This window comes from Castor canadensis, chromosome 8, assembly GCF_047511655.1.
Source record: "Castor canadensis chromosome 8, mCasCan1.hap1v2, whole genome shotgun sequence".
In the NCBI taxonomy this organism is placed as follows: Eukaryota; Metazoa; Chordata; class Mammalia; order Rodentia; family Castoridae; genus Castor; species Castor canadensis.
The window spans coordinates 123629471-123654379 of record NC_133393.1 but is presented as its reverse complement, the minus strand read 5'-3'; the positions used below and the strand labels follow the sequence as shown (position 1 = coordinate 123654379).

The 24909-nt window shown below is 31.9% G+C and overlaps 1 protein-coding gene across 4 annotated transcripts in view; it reads right to left on the bottom strand.

Moving 5' to 3' along the window:
• The window catches only part of Lrriq1 (leucine rich repeats and IQ motif containing 1), a 193847-nt gene that overhangs the window by 136783 nt on the left and 32155 nt on the right, over window positions 1–24909 (bottom strand). For all 4 annotated transcript variants that reach the window (XM_074084065.1, XM_074084064.1, XM_074084067.1 and 1 more), the window contains 4 exons: window positions 14860–15053; window positions 14204–14331; window positions 9251–9324; window positions 6448–6541 (listed from right to left, as the gene is read on the bottom strand). In XM_074084065.1, the coding sequence (XP_073940166.1) occupies window positions 6448–6541; window positions 9251–9324; window positions 14204–14331; window positions 14860–15053 (490 nt within the window). The remainder of the gene's footprint in view (window positions 1–6447; window positions 6542–9250; window positions 9325–14203; window positions 14332–14859; window positions 15054–24909) is intronic.

Sequence of the window (24909 nt, the reverse complement as noted above, 5' to 3'; positions counted from 1 at the left end):
ATATTTTAGATATTTTGACATTAAAAATTATGCATAGAGGTATAATATCTAGTGTAGATAACTAATCTCTGCCTCCACTTGTTCATTTGAATCGAACAGGTACATGTGTACATGTATGTATGTTACAGATACATATCACCCTTTCTAGCTCTATAGTAGAAGAATTTGTACAGTATGTTGGGTCTATGTCTACTACTTAACTTTAGCTCTTTGTCATGCATAGACTCATAAATAACTTTCAACTTCTGCACTTGTTCCCAAATTTATTACACCTTGCTGCTGGAAAATCTTTTAAAAATACTATTTTACTTTTTTATGCAACTATTCAAAACATCACTGTAGCAAGAGCAATAGTAATATTTTTTTGCTTGGGCCACAAAAGAGGCACTGCTATAAAATGATTTCATGTGGTAACATATTTACTGCACACAGACTGGAACTATTTTCTGATAATCTTGGTCATAACATTTCTTGGTTTATGTTGCAATTATTTTGTAACTAAAGTGAATTGTAGCAATGGAAGGTGAGAGAAATGGCTATTGCCACTTTTAAAGTAAGAGTGGTTGGTTAAATGTTATTTCCATTCCCTGTGGTCTATTTCCCTCTCTAGGAGCCTAAATAAATAAAGGTGACTTTGAAGCCACATGACCACAGATCAGGCATATATTTCTGAGTCTGCTTAAATTATAGAGACTGTGTTCACTCATAACAGATATAACACAAACAAAAGAAATAAAGTGGGCTAGGGGTGTAGCTCAGTGGTAAAGTGCTTGCCTATCATGTGGCAAGGACCTGGGTTCAATCCTCAGCACTACAAAAAAAAAAAAAAGAAGAAGAAGAGCCGGGTGCCAGTGGCTCACACCTGTAATCCTAGCTTCTCAGAAGACAGAGATCAGCCCCGGCAAATAGTTTGCAAGACCCAATTTCGAAAATACACATCACTAAAAAGGGATGGAGGAGTGGCTCAAGGTGTAGGCCCTGAGTACAAACCCCAATACCAAAAGGAAGGAAGGAAGGAAGTTCTACTTCCTAGCGTATTCTATGTAGTAGGTACTGTTATTACTATAATCATTTTGTAGATGAAGAAACTTAAGCAGCCGGTGTAGTTGTAGGATTAGATGTTGACTTGAAAAGTTTACTCATAAGGCCTACACATATGTCCACTATACTCTTCCCTCCCCATGAGCACAGGCTAAATGATAATTTCCTTATCTAATATACTAAGCTTCTTGCAATACAGCAGCAATATATCACACAAAACAGTAAAAAACAGTGTTTAAACTCCAGTGCAAGCTTAAGTATTTGAATTCTCATCACTTTCCTATAGCATTCACAAGATGCCAGTGTATCCCTGAACAGACTGTCTTTCTTTCACGCCCTTACTACATCTTTCATATCCCCTCCTTTTCTTGGATGTTTCTTCTTACGTGGAGGAACTATCAAATTGATTTTAAATCTTAGCAAAATTCTGAGGTCTAACTCAAAGTTTGTTGCTTCGGCTAATTCAGAACCACATAGTTACACTAAATTGAGGTGGTTTCTCAAAATTTCTAAAAGAATTCTCATTGCTTACAATAACCACCTAACTGGCTAATTTGGTACTAAGATCTTGGAGTTAAGAGCCAGATTGCATAAGTTTGATTCCTGAATCTTCCACTTGTTAGCTGTGTGACCTTAGGCAAGCTATTTAGAATTTTATAACCCAGTTTCCTGAATTATAAAATGGAGATAAGTAGGTTACATATGTATTTCTTTAGATATATTTTAAGGGTTAATTGAGAATAGTATTGGGCACAAAGTAAGTGCTCTACCATGGTTTGTGAACATTATTAGTTTTCATGGTCATCTGGTTAAAACACAGATCCCTATGAATGTTTGAAACTATGGATTACTTGAAATTTTCTTTATAATGTCCAATATGTTTGGATCCTGGCTGCACACTGTAGGAGTCCACTAAATACTTGAAGACTGAATAAGAACATATATATATACACACACTAGTTAGCAGGTTAATGGAAAATAGTCAATTACTGTGTGCTTATCATGTTCTAGGAATTAACTTAAACAAATTATGTGTATTGTAACTTTTAATTATCCTAAGACCCAATGAGAGTATTATCTTTATTTTGCCACTAAGGATTCAGTTACATTGCTAGACCAGCATGACATAGCATGGTGCAGTGGGTTGGATGTATATTATGGTTTAGATATGACATATTCCCAAAGGCTCATGTGTTGAAGGTTTGATCTCTAGCTGGTTGTGCTATTGACAGGTGATTGGATCTTGTGGGAACTAACCTCACTGACAGATTAATCCACTGATAAGTTCATAGATAAATGAAGGTTTAGGAAGGAAGAATGATTTGGAGGAAATAGGTCACTGAGCTCATGTCTTTAAAGGGTAGATCTTGCCCCAGTTCCTTGCTCAATCTTTCTGCTTTCTGGCTGCCATGAGCTGAATAGTGTTTCTCTGCCATGCCCCTATACCATGATGTTTCTGTCTTGCCACAGGCCTAAAAGCAATGGAGCCTGGTGACCATGGACTGAAACCTCTGAAACCATGAGCCAAAATAGACTTTACCTCCTTTTAGCTGTTTTTCTCAGATACTTTGACACAGTGATGGAAAAGTAACTAACGTAATGTTTTTGTTTAAAAACACAGTGATTTCTAAACTTTAGTGTGTATCAGAGTCACCCAAAAATCTGGCTAAAACATAAATTACTGGGCAACATCCCAAGTATCTGACTCAGTAGGTATGGATGGTATTCAAGATAGTACATTTCTAACAGGCTTTTAGGCAATAATGGTGGTGCTGGTCTGCAGATATGTTTTTGTAAACTACAGTAGTTGGTTATATTCTTTCTACTATGCTACATAGCTTAAAGTGCACATGAAAAAAACATTTCTAGAAGTTGACAATTTATTTTCTAAAGCACGTGAAAACATACCAGGTTTCCCTAAACAATAGTGTGTAATGTTAGAAGTTTAACAAAGAATTTTAACAAAGAAAGAAAGAAAAATAGAATTTTGGGGCAAGGATAATAACTCTTGGGTGGCATAAAGGTTATTAATAAGTAGTAATTTAGGAATGACTTGATGTAAACCAAAGACTAGATAGCCTAACAAGGAAACCAATCTTTTTTTTTTTATTCATATGTGCATACAATGCCTGGATCATTTCTCCCCCCTCCCCCTATCCCATCCCTTACCACCCACCCCGCCCCCTCCCTCTGCCCCCCACCCCGCCCCCTCCCTCTGCCCCCCACCCCTTCAATACCCGGCAGAAACTATTTTGCCCTTATCTCTAATTTTGTTGAAGAGAGAGTATAAGCAATAATAGGAAGGAACAAGGGTTTTTGCTAGTTGAATTTAAAGCATCTTTTGTTTTTTGGCGGGACTGGGGTTTGAACTCATGGCTTCATGGTTACAAGGCAGGTGTTCTGCTGCTTGAGCCACACCTCCAGTCCTTGCTAGTTGAGATAAGGATAGCTATACAGGGAGTTGACTCACATTAATTTCCTGTGCATGTGTGTTACCTTCTAGGTTAATTCTTCTTGATCTAACCTTTTCTCTAGCTCCTGGTCCCCTTCTCCTATTGGCCTCAGTTGCTTTTAAGGTATCTACTTTAGTTTCTCTGCATTGAGGGCAACAAATGCTATTTTGGTGGTCTCAGATAACAGAAGGAACAAAGACTACTCAGTGTCTCTTATCTTATCCTACAGGTGGATGAAATCAAACAGACATCTGAAATAAGCCAGACATAATGTCTTTCTTAATATAGCCACACATTGTAGGGAAATAAAATTGAGACAGAAGGTCAACTTTTTCTTCCCTAGGATCAAGTGTTACAAGAATAATTTTTTAAAATTATTCATCCTCCTGGCTGTGTTTTGCTCAGAAAAGCTGTATTTTCACCGCCTGAATAAATGAACAAGTCTTTCTGATTTGATCCTGAAGATCCTGAACATGATTTTCCTACCTGAATTCTTCTACATTTAGCATGTTGATATTGCCATATTCATCAAGGTAAGTTATAGCCCATAGATAGTTCTGCCTTGCATACTCTATGGTGAACTGGTTATTTCTTAAACTATCCATGACCTGATATGATACAAATATCAAATGAACAATCAATCATTTTATACTATTTCACACATGTATATTGTTGAGTATAAAAAGAGCCAAGAATGTAGGCCAGAATCATTATCAAGGCTAGAAGATTCCACAGTGGACATAACATATTCTTCAGTAGACATAATTCTTTCAGTATTCTGAGGTATAATTCACACAGACCTGGGCAAATGAGTACTGATCTGAGGATGTGTGACAGAAAAATACCTAAGATCAGGATAAGAAACCAGTGGAAAGCAACAGTTAGAATGATAAGGACCTATGTAGGAAATTTACCGAAGTTGGAAGGATACATACAAGGGGAACATGGGAGAATATTCAGAAAGTGGGCATCAGACCAGAACGGCTAAATTCACACTAGTCTAATGATCTCTTTGTGATTGTCCTAACATAACCTAAGAGAAAGCCTTGAAAGCATCCCAGTAGTTCCAAGTAATTTAGCTACTACACACCAAACACAAAATAGAAGGTAAAGGAATACTACAAAATGAAGCATTGACAATATAAAATTTGTGAAGTGTTTTATGGTCAATGAAAATTGACCAGGCATAACATACATAAATATCATCCGAAATTAGGAAAAACTCAATAAAAATAGGCCTGAAAGTGAGAGTATATTTGAGTAACCAAAAAGGATATTAAAACACCCAATAAAATATTCTTATGTTCAAGAAGGTTCAGGAAGACATGAATATATTTAGGAGAGAAATAATGAATGAATTTCTGGAGATCCATGATATATCTTAATCCAAAAATGAAAAAAAAATACTTTGGATGGGATTAACAGCAAATCATTTATCATAGAATGTGAAGTTACAGTATTAGAAACTACTCACAGTAAAGCACAGAAAGAAAAAGTAAGAAAAATGAATGAAATAAAGAGCAATAGTGGCTTCTGAGATATTTCAAGTGGTCTAATACTATTAGAAGTGGCGTCCTAGTAAGACGTAATAAATAGCAAAGAAGTGGAAAACATATCTGCAAAAATAATGGCCAAATTCTTTCCAAATTCTGTGTAAACTACAAATCTACATATCTAAGAAGTTAAGTAAACCCCAAGTAGAGTGAAACTAAATAAAAGCACAAAAATATAATAATCCAATCACTAAATACCAGAGATAGAAAGGAGATCTTAAAATCATACAAAGATAAGAATGTCAGATACCTCCCAGCCAAAATGATGGATGCCCTAAGATAGTACAGAGACCTTTTCAAAGTACTGGGGAAGGGAAATGATTGCACAGGAACTGGGTTGTAGAAAAATTCATTTTGAGGTTTGTAGAAATATTCATTTACTTATAATAGCAGTTTAAAAAATCATCACACTAATAAGTAAAAATGATAAAATTTATTATATTTAACTTGTGATAAAATGGCCAATTATTTTCTTTAATGCTGACCAACTGGGGGAAATGCTATTATATTAGACTTTATTTTTAATTGAACCATAATAACTGTACATATTCGTGGGGTATGATATCATATTTTCATATAAGCGTACAATATGTAATGATCAGACTGGCATAATTAACATCCTTCACCTCAGATATTTATTATTTCTTTGAGTTAGAATCATTCAAGATTTTTCTCACCTACCTTTGAACTATACAATATGCTATTAAGTGTAGTCATCCTAGAATTTTGAATTACAAAACCATTTTTTTTCTAAGAAGAATTCTTTTAAAAAAAATTATGGAATATCTTTCTTTATTTACATATAAGTACTACAGAATTCCAAGGACAGGAATGAATTCACACATGCTTATAATACATACCTTTTAATGGACATCAACTTTTACTTTTTAAAGAAAACTTCAAAGTGATATATATGCCAACTATTCTGATTTGATCATTACCTAATGTATAAATGAATCCAAACACATTATTCCTCATAAATAGATAAAATTACATGTCAATCAGAAAGTTTAAAAAAACAGGACAGAACAGAACCAAATTACTGCCAAAAAGAGAATGATTTAAGTAATATAATAATTTAAGTAACAAGTCACAAAAATGTAGTTCTCAACAAATGCTTTTCTTTTCTATAAATGCAAAATCTAAGTTAATACTATACTAAACTTCTCATATATTCAGTGATTTAGATCACACTTATGTTTTCATACCCATATAGGAAATTCATTTTAGGCTAAATATGTTTTTAGAACTATTTTCATAAACATTTTAAAGATAACTTTTTAATTATTTTTAAAACTAGCTTTCCCCTAATAATTCCTATTTGTACAGCAATTTTGATCAAGTTGTATCTTCCAAAGTGATAACAAAAGATGCTCAAGGGTGCAAAAATGCTCCCTTACCTCCAATTTATTTCTTGAAGAAGTGGGTTTCCAGTGAGGGAGAGGTCACGGAGAGAGTAACAGTCACCAAACCATTTTTTGGCACTTGTAAGATCTACAGGAAATAAAGCCACTATGAAAATTATCACAGATAAAAATATCATAAATTAATGAGTATTTTATTTATTCATTATCTATTAAAGTGAAGTGATATTTTTATTTCTTTCACAGAAAACAACATGCTTTTGAAAGAAGATTGTAATGAGTTAAGAACACATACTGTTGTCAGACTATGTTTCTACCAATTAGAAGCTGTGTGAATTTATTAAGCCTGCTCTATAATCCAGGTTCAGACCTACCTCATAGTATGAAGATTAAATGAGGTAATATGTGTAAAGGGATTAGAACATTTCATGCCAGATTTTAGGCACGAAATCTGAAGTGAAATCTATAGTAATAGGATAGGAGGTAAAATTGAATATATACCTAAGTAGAATTACATAGAACTATACTAATTTGAAAAGTAAAAACAATTGACAAATCTAAGATAAATTACTCTAGAATAACCTATCCAATTGCCTTTGCACAGAAAATTATCATAACACTATATGTCTTCATATTTAATTATGTTTAAGTATATTTAATATACACATATGTCATTATTTTAAGCTATGTTTTTAACTATATTATATGTATGTATACATATATATTTGCATATATGATGTAGCTGCTTTTAAGTCTTACTCAGAGAGAAAGGAAAGACATGAGATGAGCATATGGTCTTAGTGGCTTTCTGTCTGGAGGAATATTATTGCTCCCAAGTAGGAAAGTGGAGCCCAAACAAAGAGGCTGTTTTGCTGTATTGGAGAGGCAAACATGGAACTGAGGTTGAAATTCATGGGGAAAATTATGAAGAAGAAATTATGCATGTGCATGTTGAAGATATCTGCATGAGATTATATCACACATCCTTGGAAAACGGCTATTTGTTACATAAGTTGATAAGACTCTGCAAAACCTAGCAGAGATAGGCTGTTGAGACCTAAACATTGAAACTAAAATTCATGCAACAGGGAAACATTAGCCATGCAACCTAGCCATCATGAGGCATAACTGAGCATCTAAGAGATCAGCTAAAATGTAGAAATAACTAAAATAACTACATAGTTGGCATTAAAGCTGGGAACTGCAGTATGGAATTTTACCAAGAGTTGAAAGCTAAAATGACCTGTGCTAAGAGAGAGTGAAACTAATCCTGAGAGCAACAAAATTATCCACCATTAATTCAACTGCCTGTCAGAATAAAACATCATCTTTTCAAGAAAGACAACATTCAGATTCACTAAACTGTATTATCTATAATGTTCAAAGTATGATTACAATTTAGTAGAAATATATAGAAATAGGAAAACAGAAAAGTAGTTAACAGAAATACATCCCAAAGTAAACCAAGGAGAAAGCAAAGTTTTGACAAACACCAAAGCAATTCAATGATGAAAAAATCTTATTCAATAAGCATTGCTGAAAGAACTAGATATCTACCTAAAAAGATGAACTCAGATTACACCACATATAAATGTTAATGTAAAATGAATTATAGACTTAAGGTAAAACCTGAAACTACAATACAGGAAAGCATAAGAAATTATTTTCTATATTTGGAGTTAGAAAAATATTTGTTATAAAGGAGACAAAAACACTATGAAGTAACTAAATAAATTAGACTTCATCTAAATTTTAAAAACATTTGCTCATCTAAGTATATCTGACAAAAAAATACATCCAGAATAAAGAATTTTTACAAATGAGTAAGAAAAAGCTAAATCACTAAAGTTTAAAAATTGCAAAGCATGTGATTATACACAATAGATGTGACCATCAGGACTTGTGTGAAAAGGCTTAGTGAGTTTATTAATCAGGGAAATGCAAATGAGGTGACACAATGAAATACTAAACAATAGAATGGAGAAATTAGAACTGTCTTAAAGTCCTGGTGGGAATGCAAAATGTAGTTTCCAAAACTAAACTGGAAAAGTAGTTTGCTATTAGTTTGCTCTGTTACCCAGGAATTCTATTCTTCTACAATTACCCAAGATTACTGAGAATGTAAGTACACAAAAATATGTAGGTAAGAATTTCTATAGAGCCTTTATACTCATAGTACCCCAAACCTTGAATAATTAAAATATCAATCAAATGGGAATGGCTAAACAAATTATAATTTATTGCTACAACATATTGCATTACAACAACAACCAAAAAAGAAAGGGGAACAAAGTACTGAAAAAACAGTATGGTGGATTATCACATGCATACTGATCAAGAATGTTGATAGCAAAGGAGAACACATTAATATAAAGACAAAATTAACTGATGGTAACAAATTCAAGCTGCAAATGTCTGCAGATGGAATAGGAAAATGTTTTCAAGTTATTTAGTCAAATCATTTTGTGATTTTTTTTCTTTTAGCAAGCTTTTAATGGGTTTCTATATCTGTTAGGTACCAACAAGTTAGACAAGATTTTTTTAAGCTCATCTTCTATAGTGTATTTATTTCATGAGAAAAAGATATATGATTTTGAAGTTGAAATGTAATTGTTATGCTTACCTAAGCCTACCAAAAAGATATGGAAGTAATATTATTTTAAATATGGAAAGAAAATTTCAATTCAATTATTTCAGCATGTTTTACTATATTGCTTTATTTTATTACTAGTAAATACCATTAACACATGTATTCAGAACAACTCCTCAGTATATTTGGAACAGAAATTTAAAAATGTTTATTATTTTCTAAAAAATTAAAATATTATTCTGCACTTACCAGAAAGACAATTATTGCTGACATCCAGTTTTTCCAAAGAAACAAAATGAAAAAGTGGTACAATTTTTGTTAAACTGAAAACAAAAACAAAAAAATTTATTACAGTTTTGAAATAGGCATATTCTTAATATTATTGATGTAACTATATAACAATTCATCTCTAACACAATTATATCATTAAGTAAAATTTTACGCAATAATATATTATTATAATTGTACAATACAGCATTTACTAGCAGTACTTATTAAAAATGCAGTAACCAGGAGTCTAAGTAATCCTATTCTGGAAAACTTCTATTCAATTTTTAAGAAGAAATTGCCATGGAATATTTCTATTATGGAAGGGCTAAATTCATTTTAAAGAGAAAGTACCATGAAATTTCCAATTTCAGTCACAAATATAAAGGACTTTGATGTGTATTTGCTATTCAACTTAAAATAAGTAGCCTTTTGGTTATTAATTTGCTTTGCATTTCTGTAAAGCCGAAGTCACACATGTTTTTTTCTTTCTTGGCTTAAACACATGACCTAAACCTTTAAGGTACACACATAAAAACATAATTTTTTAATAGGAAAACAGATTAGAATCATTACTTTTGTTTTTTTCAATTGAAAAATGCTTTGTCTACTAGATTCAAAGTATTATAACTACTGTAAGTATCCAAATTTATATTGGGTCTAATTCTAAATTAGAAATATGCTTAACAAATAAATAGAAAGATTGAGGAACATAATATTATAAAATGGTTTACAACAATAGAATGGATTTAAATTTGGCAGAATTATATTGTTAATTAAAATCACTAATCAATGTGTGCTTTAATTATAATAATGAACTCTTCCATTTTTAGAAGATTTTAAAAATCATTTTCTCAGTTATGATTGTCATTAAAAACTCATATTGAAGAAAGAAACATAAATAATATTGAAAATGTATGTACACATCAATGGAAGCAAAAGCTATGCAGGGAAAATTGTAGTTTGATTCACATTTCCAATTAGAATGACTGTATACTTTGCAACATAATATCACATGAAGGTTGCTTTTGGGAATTTAAATTAAGTCAGTGTATTTAATCTTTAAGCAAGCCAAAACTCCTTTGCATAAGATATATTCTCATGAAAATTATAAAAGTCTTCTAAATTAATCTCCCCAATAAATGCTAGAACTCTTTTCACTGCTCAAAATAAACATAATTAATCTAAATGAGACTCTGGTACAAAAAAGGTATTCATTAATTTTCACTTCTTTTTTCTTCTTTTTCTTTCATTTTGTTTTTTACTGTCCCTCCATTTGTCATTTATTTCTTTATTTCTGTGAACTTCCTGCCATTGCTTATGTTTCTTTTTTAAACTATTATTATAAGGTCAGAAGCCCAAAAGCCACAAAGGGACACTGTCACTGAAAACCTCACAGGATTTAGCACAAGACAAACCCTTGTGTTGATCTTGACTCCTCTCTTGTATTACCTGTTCTGCATTAGAAGAGAGAAAGAAGATACTACTGATAAAAAAAAATAGACTAAGTAATGAAGCCAGAAGAAAACATCTCTAAATGTTGTCAATACTGAGTACAATGCTACTATTCATTTTAAACCTATACATCAGGACTTCTTTAAAAGTTTTCATGGGAAAAAAATCCGAAGTACTAAAATAGAATGTGAGAAAATATTAGTCATAACAGTAAATTTACTGAAATGTCTCATGGATATGGAAGGAAGCAAGGAAGAGGGCAAAGAGTGGAAAAGACAGGTAGAGGGGAGAGAAGTAAGGAGGGCAGAAAGGAAGGCTTGGAGGGGTTAGAAGAAGAGATATGAAATTAAAACTTTAGGAATACATAATTATTGGTTTTAAGTCTTAATCTTCTAACATTTCTTGCCTAGGAATGTTCTGGATCATTATGGTAAGTAAGAAATTTTAAATTATTCAATTGAAAACATGAAAGTACTTATTAGTAAGAAAATTCTTTTTTGTTTGTTATAACTTTAAATGTTTCTAATAAAAATTCTTTGCTTTCTATGTCAAGGATTTTCAAAGATCAATTGCTAATGGCATATTAAATCCTTCATAATACGCTTTTTATGTTCTTTCATAGTAGATCATATTTTTAAGTTACAAGTAATATAGTGACATATATATGAAAACATCACTAGAAAATAACAAACTTTTACAATTAAAAAAATCAATAAATATCCACGTGACAATAATCAATCTACATAAAGAAATATCTGCTATGAATATTGCTTTGCAATATTGAATTTTTTTTTAGAGAACCATGTTTTTAAAATCACATTCATTATCTTCTTTGAAATTTTAATCAAGATAATTAGTGATTCATCCACCTTTATGACTATTCATTAGGATGCTAGAAACCTAATCATAGAATCCTTTTTTTCCTCAAACCTCTAGAACTTTTCCTTTTACTGACATTCTGTGTATACTTTTTCCAAGAAAACTCAAACCAGAAAGACAAAGGACATTCGTGAAAACTTAATACCATTTGACCTTGTCACATTAGCCCTGGGCATTAAAAAGATATAAATTTCAAAGACTACAAAAAGTAAAAGATTTGTACAATGAGCAGCCAATGGGTAATCGTTTTCAATTTCTGCTCTTATTTAGAGTCTCGCTGGAAGTAGAAAAGCTTACAAAGCCAGAGTCTTCTAGTTAGAACTCCGTGGAGTCAAACTTAAAACAGTCACATGTCCTAATGCAAATTTAAAACAGAAGACAGGATGAAACAAGCATTTCAAGCAATATGTACTAAGTATCATTCTTTATATGTATTCCATTTGTTGGGGGGAAAAAGCACATGGATATATAATTTCTTCCTTGTGATGAAAATATTTATCAAAAATTGAAAGAAAATATATACAATTTAAAAGCCATGTCAACTACAAATCCAAATAATGCATGTATTTGTGAAATTCTTTTCAATTTTGTAAAATTTATTCACATACTTTGCCTATTTGGTTCAGCAATATAATTTATAAAACAGATAAGGTAGGCATTCTTACCCTTTTTAAACATGGGGAAAAAAATAAGGCTCAGACAGTGAGGATAAAGTTACTCAACATCAACTGACTGATAAGTCACAGATTCAAAATTCAAACCCAGATCTTCTGACTCAAAGTTTTGTCAAACCTGATATGGCTCTGAAAAATGTGAATGCACATATAAAAGCATAATTTTAGATGGATCATTTCTATAGTTACAGTATTAAGTCTGCTGTGAAAAATCCTAAAATCTGAAGATAATTTTCACACTATATTGGGAAATAGCTTCACTACCCTATTTGTTCATCCCACCATTCACATTTCACTGATGCCTTCAGACGTTTTCCCTTTACTCTCTCAGAAACAGTGGCAGTTAAAATTGAAAGATTAAAGTTTTTAATCTCTAAAACTGTTTGAGGGTATTGACCTTGAATCATAGACCACACTTCAATATTTGAATGTTACATGTCTAGGCAAAAAAAAAATCATAAATAAGGATCATTAGAAGTAATGATTATCCTGACAAATTCTAAAAATAAATAATACTCTGGTTTAAATAATTCCCTTTACATCAAATTGATATGTACAAGCCATAAGAAAATGATAGAACAAAACTAATCACCCAGAATTAATTTTAATTTTTAGAAATAATGACATAAATTGTTCAAAGGAATTAAAGGCATTTTTACTTAAAATATTCTTCATTTAAATATTTTCTAATCTCTTTAAATATTTTTGTGGTCACTAATGTGGTTTGAGATCCACTTGTATGAAATATATCTGAGTGATTTACTACATATATCCAAAACAAGCCTGAGTATTTTATGTTGAAATTGTATGTCTTACCTGAAAAACACTACAAAAAGATCTGACGAGTTCATGGATGGCACATATTACCTACATAATGTTACCTGATGGAGCTGGCTTTAAACTCAAACAGTTGCTTTTAAACAAAAATAGACTTTCATATTTTAGATGTATTAAAGCAATGGGAGGGGATATTTGAAGATAGATTCAATTTTCAATTGTTGATGTTTGGTAGGTGGAAGTTAAATCACTGCTCACAGACTGCATACTATTGTGATACAGATTGAGATACAGGTTTAGATGCCTTAGTAAAGAGTTACATATACATTTATCTCCTTTATACATACATACATATAAGGCTTAGGTATATAACATACACATGTAACATCAGGTTAGTCTTATTCACTTGTTTTGTAAGCATTATATAACTCAAAGAAGCAATTTCTTGTTAAAGGTGGTTCATAGTCCATGTGCCTTTGATGAACAAATTAATCATATTAGGGTGGATAGTTTTCAATGAATTATTAAGCAGAGAAGTACACATGTTCTGCTCCTGTTTTGGTTTTAGACAGTTATTCTCTGAGAGCAAAGAACCAGATGTTTGGTGGTCTCAAATGAATCTTCTGAAGCAGGTACAGATTTCAATTTAATGTTAAGGCATTTTAAGTGTTATTTTATAGCCTTAGGGAAATCAAATTTGAATCCATCTTAACAGTTACAAAAAGACATTCGAGTTGAGAGCAGATTAAAAATCATTCTTTCATGACTTAATAAGTACCATTTGAGAAAATGAGACATTCTTCTGAATTAAATTAGCTACCTCCTGTATTTCCAGTGACTATATATATTCTTTACAAATGTAAACAAAATCTGTCCTGAAAGATTTCTACATGTACATCTTAGAGAAGAAACATAATGAGGAGGATAAATTAACAATTAAAATTTTACTAAAATTCTAGGTTGTGGTAATCCATCACTTCAATTTTTAAAATTTTATAAAGGTACTTTGTAATTAATGAACTAATTTATTTTTATGCACTCCCATTGAATTATTTGAGATACACATTTTTTCTAGCTATACAGGAACATCACTTATTTACTTTAAGCAACTACTGCCTACATTTATTGCTTACAGTGAGTATACTTTCACCTGTTTTGACAGATGGTAAGATTTTGAAGTAAAGGCAACCAATATGAAGAAAATTCTTCCACAGTTGAAATGCTGTTATCATCCAAGTGCAATTCTCTTAGCAGAACATGATTCTCCAAGGATGGAAGCTATATTTAAATATAATTCATTAGTTGATATTTAGCAAAATATTTTGTCAGTTAACCAAACCTAAAGATAAAAAACCTACCAAAAATTGCAACAGATAAGTTCTGGCAAATTTCAAATCCTAAATTAATGTACAATATTATAAGACCTTTTGTATGAATAAAATTTCTAATTAATTTTATATTTTTAATATTCTCTATAAAAGCTATTTCATGACAATATGTAATTACATTTTCATGATAGGTAAATTTACACCTAGTTCTATAACTAAAAAAATCCCAAAAGACATGACTTATCATATTTTAGCACTATAAAAAATTAGCAGTAAGGTAAATTTATAAAATATTATAACTTGAACATTTCTAAAATAGAGAAGAGTATGAAAAAGTTAAAAGTAAATTGGGAGTCAACACTGATTAATAAACATGCACAAAGAAAAATTATTAAAAATTACTTTTAAAATGTGTGGGTATTCTATGAAAGAAAAACATAGCATTAGTCTCTGAAATCAATTAATTTAAGGAAATTACCTCACTTAGATAATTTCCCTGTAACTTCAGTATTTGGAGCAATCCACAGTTTTCAATGCCCTCAATGGCAGTAAGATGATTATACGAGCAATCCAGGTGTATAATGGTAGGTGTATCATGAAGACCTTTAGTACTAATTAACTGATTATGGTCCATAATTAGTTGCTGAAGATTTTTCAAAGACTCTAAACCACCTGGAAAAGAAATTTTTTACTATCGTATGCATTCATCCTAACATGTTTTGTCTAAACTGCTACCTGAGATATACACACACACTTTTTTTTTTTTTTTTGAGACAGGGTTTTGCTATGCATCCCAGGCTGGTCTTGAACTCATATTCCTTCTACCTCAGCCTCATGAATGCTAGGATTACAAGTATGTATCTTCCATACCTGGTTTGGAAGATATCTTTTTGAAGGACATAGTTATCTATCAATTAAAAATTGAATGAAACACTTAAAGGCATATGATGAGTATTGATGTTTTATTTTCAAACAACAGTGGGACAAGGAAGAGTGCTAAAACAGAGAAATAGAATTTTCTGTTAACTCACTTGGAATGAAGAATGCAATTTACCAAACTTTTCGAGAATCACCCAAGAAAAGAACCAAGAGTGAAACATTAGGTTACAGAAAAAAGAAATGTAAAGATTTTAACAAAGAAATCTGAAAGTAAATAGCAGACAAAAGGGAAAAAAAAACACAACTGGGAGAGGTACAAAGGAAAAGGCAAACAATTCTGTGATGAATGGAGAGGTCACTAAGAATAAAAGTGACATACACTTTTAAATTATGAAAGCCATTTTGTTTGTACTAAATTAAATATAGCCAATAGTGTCAGGCACAGTTTGCACAGGAATAAGGTCATTGTTTTGGCAATGTAAAGCAGATAAACATTTCTTTTTTTCTTTTTTTTTTTCCTTGAAGCATTAATGGGATAATCAGAATGAAAGCCACAGTTCAGTGGAAGTGGGAGAAAGATGTGTGACTACTTTTTAGATTCTTCATAAGGGAGAAAAAGCTCTCCAAAGTGCTTAAAATGGTCTACAAAATCCTATGCGATTTATCTCTATCTCTTTGAACTTCTTCTATTACCGTCCCCTTCCTTTAATTCATTCTAACATGCTGGCATCCTTGCTGTCCCTCAAACACTCTACACTGCTTCCCACACTTTCAGTCTCTGATGAGTTAGGCTTATCAGTTAATATAACATTTAAAAGATACACTGATTTTAATAAAAAAACACAGTACAATTAATTTAGTTAACTGTCTGTTAAGATATTTCAGTTTGGTAGAAAATGTGTAATTTCAAGTCTCAGAATATTGAGGAACATTTGACCTAGCATTTTTACTTCAATGAATCCATTATTCAGTTATGCACAAATAAAAACCAGTATAAAATGTTCCTTGACATATTATTTAAATGGAAATAAATGGAGACAAGTTAAGTGTCTATCAATAAGGGGATGGTTAAATAAATTATGGGGTAGCTCTAAAATAAACATGCATAATATTCAAGACGTAGTAGTATTGACATGGAAGGAAGTCACTCATATATTACTGTCTATAAATCTACAATGGCTTGTAGCTATTGAATAAATCTAAATTTGTTTATGTGCTTGGGTTTAAGTCTACACATCAGTATACACAGTTTTGCATAAGATAGGTCTGGATTGATTCATAATTAATTGTTAACAGTGGTAACCCCTGTAAAATGAGACAAAAGTGGTGAACAAAGTCTCACTATTTAAACTATACATATCTGTACTTTTAAAGCTTTAAATTAGAATGTACTTATGTAATTTAGAAAGAATATATTTGAGAAAGGAGTCATAGCATGTATTGAGAACTGCTATTCTGTATTTAATCCTCACTAACAAAAATTATTGGTTCTTGACTGAAGTATGGGAAAACTTGATGCTGTTCTCCATTAAGTGTTTTTTTCTTTAAGTGAGAATGTTAAACATAGAAAGGAAGGCATACATCTTATACTTGAAAATGAAAGATTTATAGGAAATGCAGCAAAATGGTAAAAACTAATCAGCCTGGTCTCTAGCACACTGACATAACTATAATGGTGAGTAAAGTGATGCATTTGGGAAAAGTGCATTTTGATTATGTAATTCAAAATTCAGCTTAATGTTGAAAAGGAAATTATGTTAAAAAATATGTGAAACTGAGTTCTGCCAAGAACAAGTAGGCTTGGAGGCTCATCTCAGTCCCACTTCCAGACAGAATCACTCATCTAAGCCATTCCCAGATTTCTGATTCAGTGAACATATGACCCAATAAGTGTTTGTGCTCTAAATTGTAAGTTATGGGCCAATCTGCTTCACAGTAGCATATAAATAATAACAATAAGAATGTATTCTGAAGAAAACAGAACTCATAGAAGCAAGAATTATAGTGGAAATGTTTTGGATTACAGAAGAACATTTTTCAAGTTTCTAACATAGCGAGTTGTTAAAGATTAAAACAAAAGAAATAAGTCCAGGTAAGGTGACTCAAATCTCTAATCCTAGCTACTCAGGAGACAGAGACCTGGGGGATCGAAGTCAGCCCACACAAAATGTTCAGGAGATCCCATCTCAACCAATGGCTAGGAGAGGTGGAATGAGAAAGGTGGGGAAGTACAAATAGGGCAATCATGGTTCAGGCCTGCCCAGGTGTAAAGCGAGACCTTATCTCAAAAATAACAAGTACAGAAAGGGTTTGGCAGTATGGCCCAAGTAGTAGAGCACCTGCCAAGCAAGTGCAGCCTTGAGTTCAATCCAACAAATCAAAACAAAATAGAAGTAGACAAATGACCCAAATGACACCATGGCAGAATCATGTCAATAATTATATAAACAACATTGTACTGAACAGAGACTTAGAAATGAACTACCTACAGAGAAGAGATAATCACATTGGAAACAAAGTTTGAAGAAGTTGCAGAAAAGACACAGATTAAATAAACTAAATAATAATGGACATGAAAGACAAATATATCCAAAATATGGATCATTTATGCCTGCAAAATAGAATAAAAAGTTTTCAAAAACATAAAAAAAGAATTTGCCAGAAATGAAAAAAATAATTGAATCTGTGGTTTTAAAAGGATGTTACTTTTCAAGAAAATTTTATTTAAATGTATTGAGAATAACCTGTTCTTAGTTAAGTTTTTAAGTACAAAATTTATTTGGTAAAATAGGCAGAAATCAGTTATGAGGAGAGAAAAATGCAGTTAGCCTCAGCAGCACATGACGTCATAAATTCAGTGGATCGATGACCAAGAAAAAACAAGTAAAAGTGTGACTTAAGAATAGAAAGCAGAATCACATTCTCTTTAAGTATTAAGGCAACTGATAGACATTCTCTGCTGTGAAAGAATTCAGGAAATAGAGCATCAATTAGACAATTGTGGAAATTAATATTCAAAAGGAGCTAATGAAATACATAATCCATATAAGCAAGAAATGTCCAGTTTAGATGAAATTTTTCCAAATATTTTCAATCTGCAGTTGGTAGAATTCACAAATGTGGAACAATATAGAGGGCTGATCATATATGTATATTTAAAACTTTCCAATTCTGAATAAAGACACCAAATCACAAAGAAAAAGAAACAATGAGTTAAAAAAGGATGACTCTTAGGATAGCCACAAATAGTAATATCAGTATAAATTGATGAAAACATAGACAAAGAAAATTATCTTAAAAGGAGAAAATGACAATTACCTTTCAAGCTTCAAGAATTTGGCTGATATGTACAAAGATGAAAAATAAATAAATAAAGTAATATTTAAAAACAAAATATTGAAAATGTTCATGGTACAGAAATTGCATGCCAGATGGTAAATCTATATCTCAAAATATACATGTGTCCTCGTATGTGTGTACATGTGTATATTTAAAACATAATAAACCAAATAAAATCTGAAAGATTCATCATGAGCATGCCTATACTAAAGGAAATACTAATTCATATTCTTTAGGCAGAACTAATATTGCAAATGAGAGATAGAATAAAGAGCAACAGAAAATTTTACTATATTACAAAATAGTAAACTACCACTAACACATTAAATATAGTAATACTATATTGCTCTAGATATAATATCCATAGCAAATTAAAAGAATTGTAAGATAATAGATAGTTCCTAATACTGTACAAAGAAAAGAATAAGACCTCAATCAAACCAAAAGAAGTCAAGAACAGAGAGAAACAGGATAGGTGTAACAAATAGAATCAAATAATAAGACTGTAGATTTAAACTCAAACATATCAATGATTACACTTACTTATTATTTACACATAATAATTACTAATTTCTAGGAACTAAAGACAAACAATCATAGCTAGAATTTATTAGCCAGCCTAGATAAAGCAATAACAAAAACAACAAATATTCATGTTACATAAAGGCTATACCAAAAATGAACTTCTAACATATTTTAAATAAAAGCATAGAAAAAATACATCAAATATATTCTCTTGCTCTTAAATCAGGGTTTACCTCATTGTCACCCCTGTATTTCAGGCCTCCAGACTCAAACTGAATTATGCCATCAGGTTTCCTGGTTCCCAGCTTGCACATGGAAAATCATGGGACTTCTCACCTTCCATAATCTTAAATCAGCAACTGTAGACACAGATCCAGATGAGGACTTCCAACAAAATGACTGACTAAGGGGAGTAAACATGCTTCCAGCAACAAAGAGAGGACAAAACCAAAGAATAAACAATAGACATTTTGCTAGAATATTTTGGAGAAAAAACTGGAGGGTAAGGCTGATGAAACAGAGAAGGTGTGGAATAAGAGGATTCAGGATGGCCTTGTAACAATGGGGAAAAATGCAATTTACATCAACCACTTTATCACTCCAGCCCAGGCTAGTTTGAAACTGGAAAGCCTCTCTAACATAGAGGAAATGTTGCTGCTGTACAACACCATTTTGAGACTACTAAACCCTCCTGCAGTCATCTTAGTCATGATACCAGGGATTAATGGCACCACCTCTCACTGATGCTGCATGCACCCTGCACAAAACCATCCACTACAATGGAAGAAGCTGTATGGAGACTACACAAATGTGCCCAACTGGAACCAAAGTCAATATAACCTAAACCAACACCCTAAGATGCATCTTCAGGGAAAAATGTTTTGTTATAATGTTGGTAAAGATAAGAGATCCATCAGAAACACAAATATCATCATAAGGATAGAAGAACTATGAAAAAGTAATGTGTTTGTTCAAAAGATACACAATAGCTGTCTCACAAAAGAAAAGAAGACTGCTGAAATAACAGAATTCAGTGAGATACAAGAGATTACAGACAGAATGTTCAATGAAATTAGGAAGATAATTCATGAATAAGTTGATATAGAGATAAAAATAATTAAAAAGAACCAAAAAGAAATCTTGGAGCTAAAGAACTCAATAATGTCAAGAAAAAAATTAGAGTTGGGAAGTTCAACAACAGATTAAATCAAGCAAAAAAAAAGAATTTTTGATTTGAAGATAAGTTTTTTGAAACAACCCATACACAAAAAGGGAGGGAAGCTTCTGACACTTATAAGACATTATTAAGTGAAAACATATTCAAATTATGGGTATAGGAGGAGAAGAGAATGGGAAAGTCATAGAAAAACTTATTTAACAAAAAAATAGCTAAAAACTTCCCAAATGTTGGGGAAAATATGAACATCCAGATCTAGCAGACTCAAAGGACACCAAATGGATTTGACCCAAAATAGCCTTTTCTGGGGCATGTTATAGTCAAACTGTCAAGTCTAAGACAAACACAGAATTGTAAAAAGAATAAAAGAAAAGCACAATAAACTAAGAACAGATTTCTCAACAGAAACCTTTCAAGCCAAGAGAGAATAAAGGATGGTATATTCAAAATCCTAAAAGTAAAAACAAAACAAAACAAAACAATGCTGCCAACCAAGCACACTACACACAGTGAAGCTATTCCTCAGACATGGAGAAATAAAATCATCCCAAGACAAGAAAATAAATAAATAAATAAATAAAATGGATTCATCAACACCAGATTACCTCACAAAGTTGCTTTTAGGGGTTCTTTATCTAGAAGCAAAAGGAAGATAACTACCACCATGAAAATCAATGAAACTACAAAACCCACTAATAGAGCAGATACACAAAATTGGAAAAGAATCAAACCCTACTAAGACAAAAAACACCAGACCATGATAAACAAGAGAAGAAGGAAGGAACACTGAATACACAAAACAACCAGAAAAACTAACAAATGAAAGGAGTAAAAGTTTATTTTTGTATATCAAAAATAAAATCAAATGTAAATGAATTCAACTTCTTTAATTAAAAAATTTACGTTGGATGGATGGGGATAAACAAGAGACAACAATATGCTGCCTTATAAGAAACTTACTTTACCGAATGGAATAACATAGACTAAAAGTGGGGAGAGGGAAAAAATATGTTCTATACAAGTAGGTAAAAATGTGAGCAGAATTAGCTATATCAAATCAAAAAGACTTTAACTTAAAAACTTCATAGTAGAAAAAAGTCACTAAGGGATCAGTTTAATAATTGGATGTGATAATTATTAATCATGTATATTCAGTCCTAGAGCAACTAATATAAGCAATCTGTATTAGACCTAAAAAGAATGATAGACATTAATATAATAATAGAGGAAATTCCAATACTCTGTTTCCTTCAATGGACAGATTGTCCAGATGAAAATAAATTTTAAAAATCAGCAATGAAATGCTGAAGTTAAATTATACTGTACACCAAATGACTTATCTCACATTTATAGAAAATTACATCCAACAGCTGCAGAATACACCTTATCAGAATATGGAACATTGTCCAAACTAGAACATATGTTATGCAATAAAACAAATGTCAACAAATTAAAAAATGTAATTATATCATGTATCTTTTCTGATTGTAATAAAATAAAGCCAGTAATCAATAAGATGAACCATAGAAATTATAAAAGCATTCAAGACCTCTATACAATGTTTTATAACAAACAGAATAAAGAAATCAAAAATGAATTTTAAAAGTTTCTTGAAACAAACATGGAAGCACAACATACCCAAACCTAGGTGATACAGCAAAAGAAATACTAGGAGGTACCCAAGACAGCATGGTATGGGGAAAACAAAGCAAAAGAAATAATCCTGACACATAGAACACTGGAAATAAATAGTGAACCCAGAAATAAGTTCATGCATCTAAACTTTATAAGTATCAGGTGTCAAAACCATACATTATAAAAATGTTTAGAAAAAACAAGTCTCTTCAATACGTGGTGCTGGGAAAACAAAATATTTATATGCAGAAGAACAAAGCTAGATCCCTATCTTAACCATACCCAAAAAATGAACTCAAAATCAATTTAAGACCTATATATAATACATGAAATTATGAAACTGCTGGAAGACAATGCAGGAGAAATGTTTCAAAGCATCAGCATGGGAAATGACTTGTTGGATAAGATCCCAAAATGACAGGCAACAAAAGCAAAAACAGACAAATAGGATTATATCAAACTGAGAAGCTTCTTTACAGCAAAGGATACAACAGTGTGGACAGAAAATTTACAGGCGTGAAAAAACTATTTGCAAACCAATTATCTGACAAGGTAATAATATCCTGGATATATAAGAAATTCAAAACATTCAACAACAGAGAAACAAATAATTTGATTTAAAAATGGGCAAATGCACTGGGAATCTAGCTTAGAGGGAGAGTGCTGCCTAGTATATATCAGGCCCCTGGGTTTCATCACTAACCTTGCAAAAAAAAGAAACGCTTTCTCAAAAGAAAATAGCCAACACATATATGGAAAACATAATCAGTATCACTAGTCATCAGGGAAATGCAAATTGAAACCAAAATAAGATATCATTTTACCACAGTTACAATAATTATTATCAAAAGACCCAAAAAGTCATAAATGCTCCTGATGATGTGAAAAAAAACACAGACTTCTCAAATATTGTTGGTAGCCATTGTGCAGGAAAGTACAGTGATTTCTCAAAAACTAAATGTAGAATTATTTCATGTTCTCTATATCGTACTTTGGAATATATATACAAAAGGAATGAAATTAACATATTAAAGAGATACCTGGACTCCCATGTTTATTAAAGCATTATTCACCTTAACCAAGACATGGAAACAATCAAGGTGCCCATGGGCAGATGATTGCATAAAGAAAATGTGGCATATATACACGATGGAATATTATTCGGCATTAAAACAATGCATCCTATCATTTTGCAGAGAAATGGATGGAACTGTAGAGCAAAGTAAGCCAGATTCAGAAGGAAAATATCACTTACATGTGGAAGCCAAAAAAGTTGATCTCACAGAAGAGAGTACGATTGTGATTGATGGAGATTAGAAAGGCTAATGAGGAGTAAGGATAGACAAAGGTTGGTTGAATAATGGTTCTCAAAATACAGTTAAATAGGAGGAAGATATTCTACAGTTCTACTGCACAGTAGGCTTGGTTTATACCAATGTATTATATGTTTTATGAATAACTAGAAGAATTTAAAGACAGCAAATGCAAAGAAATGATAAATGTGTGAGGAGTTGGAAATATAAAATACTTTAGACGGCCATTATATATTGTATACATGCACTGAATTCTCATACCACACTCCATTAATATGTTCGATTACATGTCAATTAAAAAGAAATATCATCTTGAGCACCTTCAAAGAAAAAATACAATAGGTGATTGTGAAACCAAGGTCCACAAAGTGTGGTTCAAAGCTGCCTAAAGATGTGCTTAAAGTTTTTAGATGGTCAAAACTTTATTCTCAATAATTCTTAGTTAGATGTCATTTGCCTTTTTCAGCCTTGTGCTCAAAAGAGAGTAAAGTGGACTTCTCAGAGGGTACATAAATTGTGAAGTTGTGACAATCTCAACACCGAGGGAAATATGAGAATGAAATCATGTTGGGTGGAGTCAGATAACAGAGATTTGCACATATGTGAACAATGCCCTCATTTCATTGTATCATTTTGTGTTCCCTCAAAAAGTAAGCTAGCACCATCTAGTGGACCCCACAAAATTCTCTAAATAGATACAATAATCAAAAGCTTTCCACAAGCAAAATCTTCAGAGCCTCAATTAATTAATTAATTAATTAATTAATTTTACTTTATATTGTCTCCACCCCAATTATCCAAAGACATTTGGAAAACAGAATTAATCCAGATTCAGGCCTATAGTCCCAGCATTTAGGAGGCTAAACCAGGAGGATTATAAATTGAAAGCCATTCTGAGCTACATAGTGAGACCCTGTCTTAAACTGGTTGAAGCCACCATAAGAAAAGAAACAAGGTAGAGTATAGATAGAGGAGATAAACCAATTGAGGTTATAACACATATGTGCATGGAAATATCACGAGGAAACACCTTATGTAATTATCTTTATCTCAAACTAGCAAAAATGTCATGTTTATTTTTTTATCTTTTTTTTTTCTCTTTTGCAAAATCAGAGAACAGGTCAGAACAGGTCCTGCCCAGAGGGGAGGGTTGTTGGCACCAGTGGAAGAGGGGAGGTGGTGGGGAAAAGGGGTAGGAGAGTGAATATGGTGCAAAAAAACGTGTACACATGCCTGTAAATGCAAAAATGATGCTTGTTGAAACTGTTCCATGAATTGGGGAGTGGGGCATGAGGAAAGCAGTGGAGGGAGTGAATTCAAGTATTCTATATTTGCTACACTGCAAGAACCTTTGTAAATGCCACAGTGTACCCCCACCCAGCCCAATAATAAAGGAAAAAACAAAAACAATCTGAAAACAAAATTAATCTGAGCATATTTCCCCTATGAGCCATGAAATAATAATCAAGCATGAGTGAAGATGTTGAATTATTTCAGTAGCTCTCGTATTTATAATAATATAGTCATTTTTCCAAAAGTAATATTATATGGGAAATAAAACAACAGAAAAGAAATCACATAGTATCTCTTTGTGCAATAATACTTTCTTGGAATGGATTACTTGAAATTTATAAACCAATAATCTACTGAAATAAAGAAT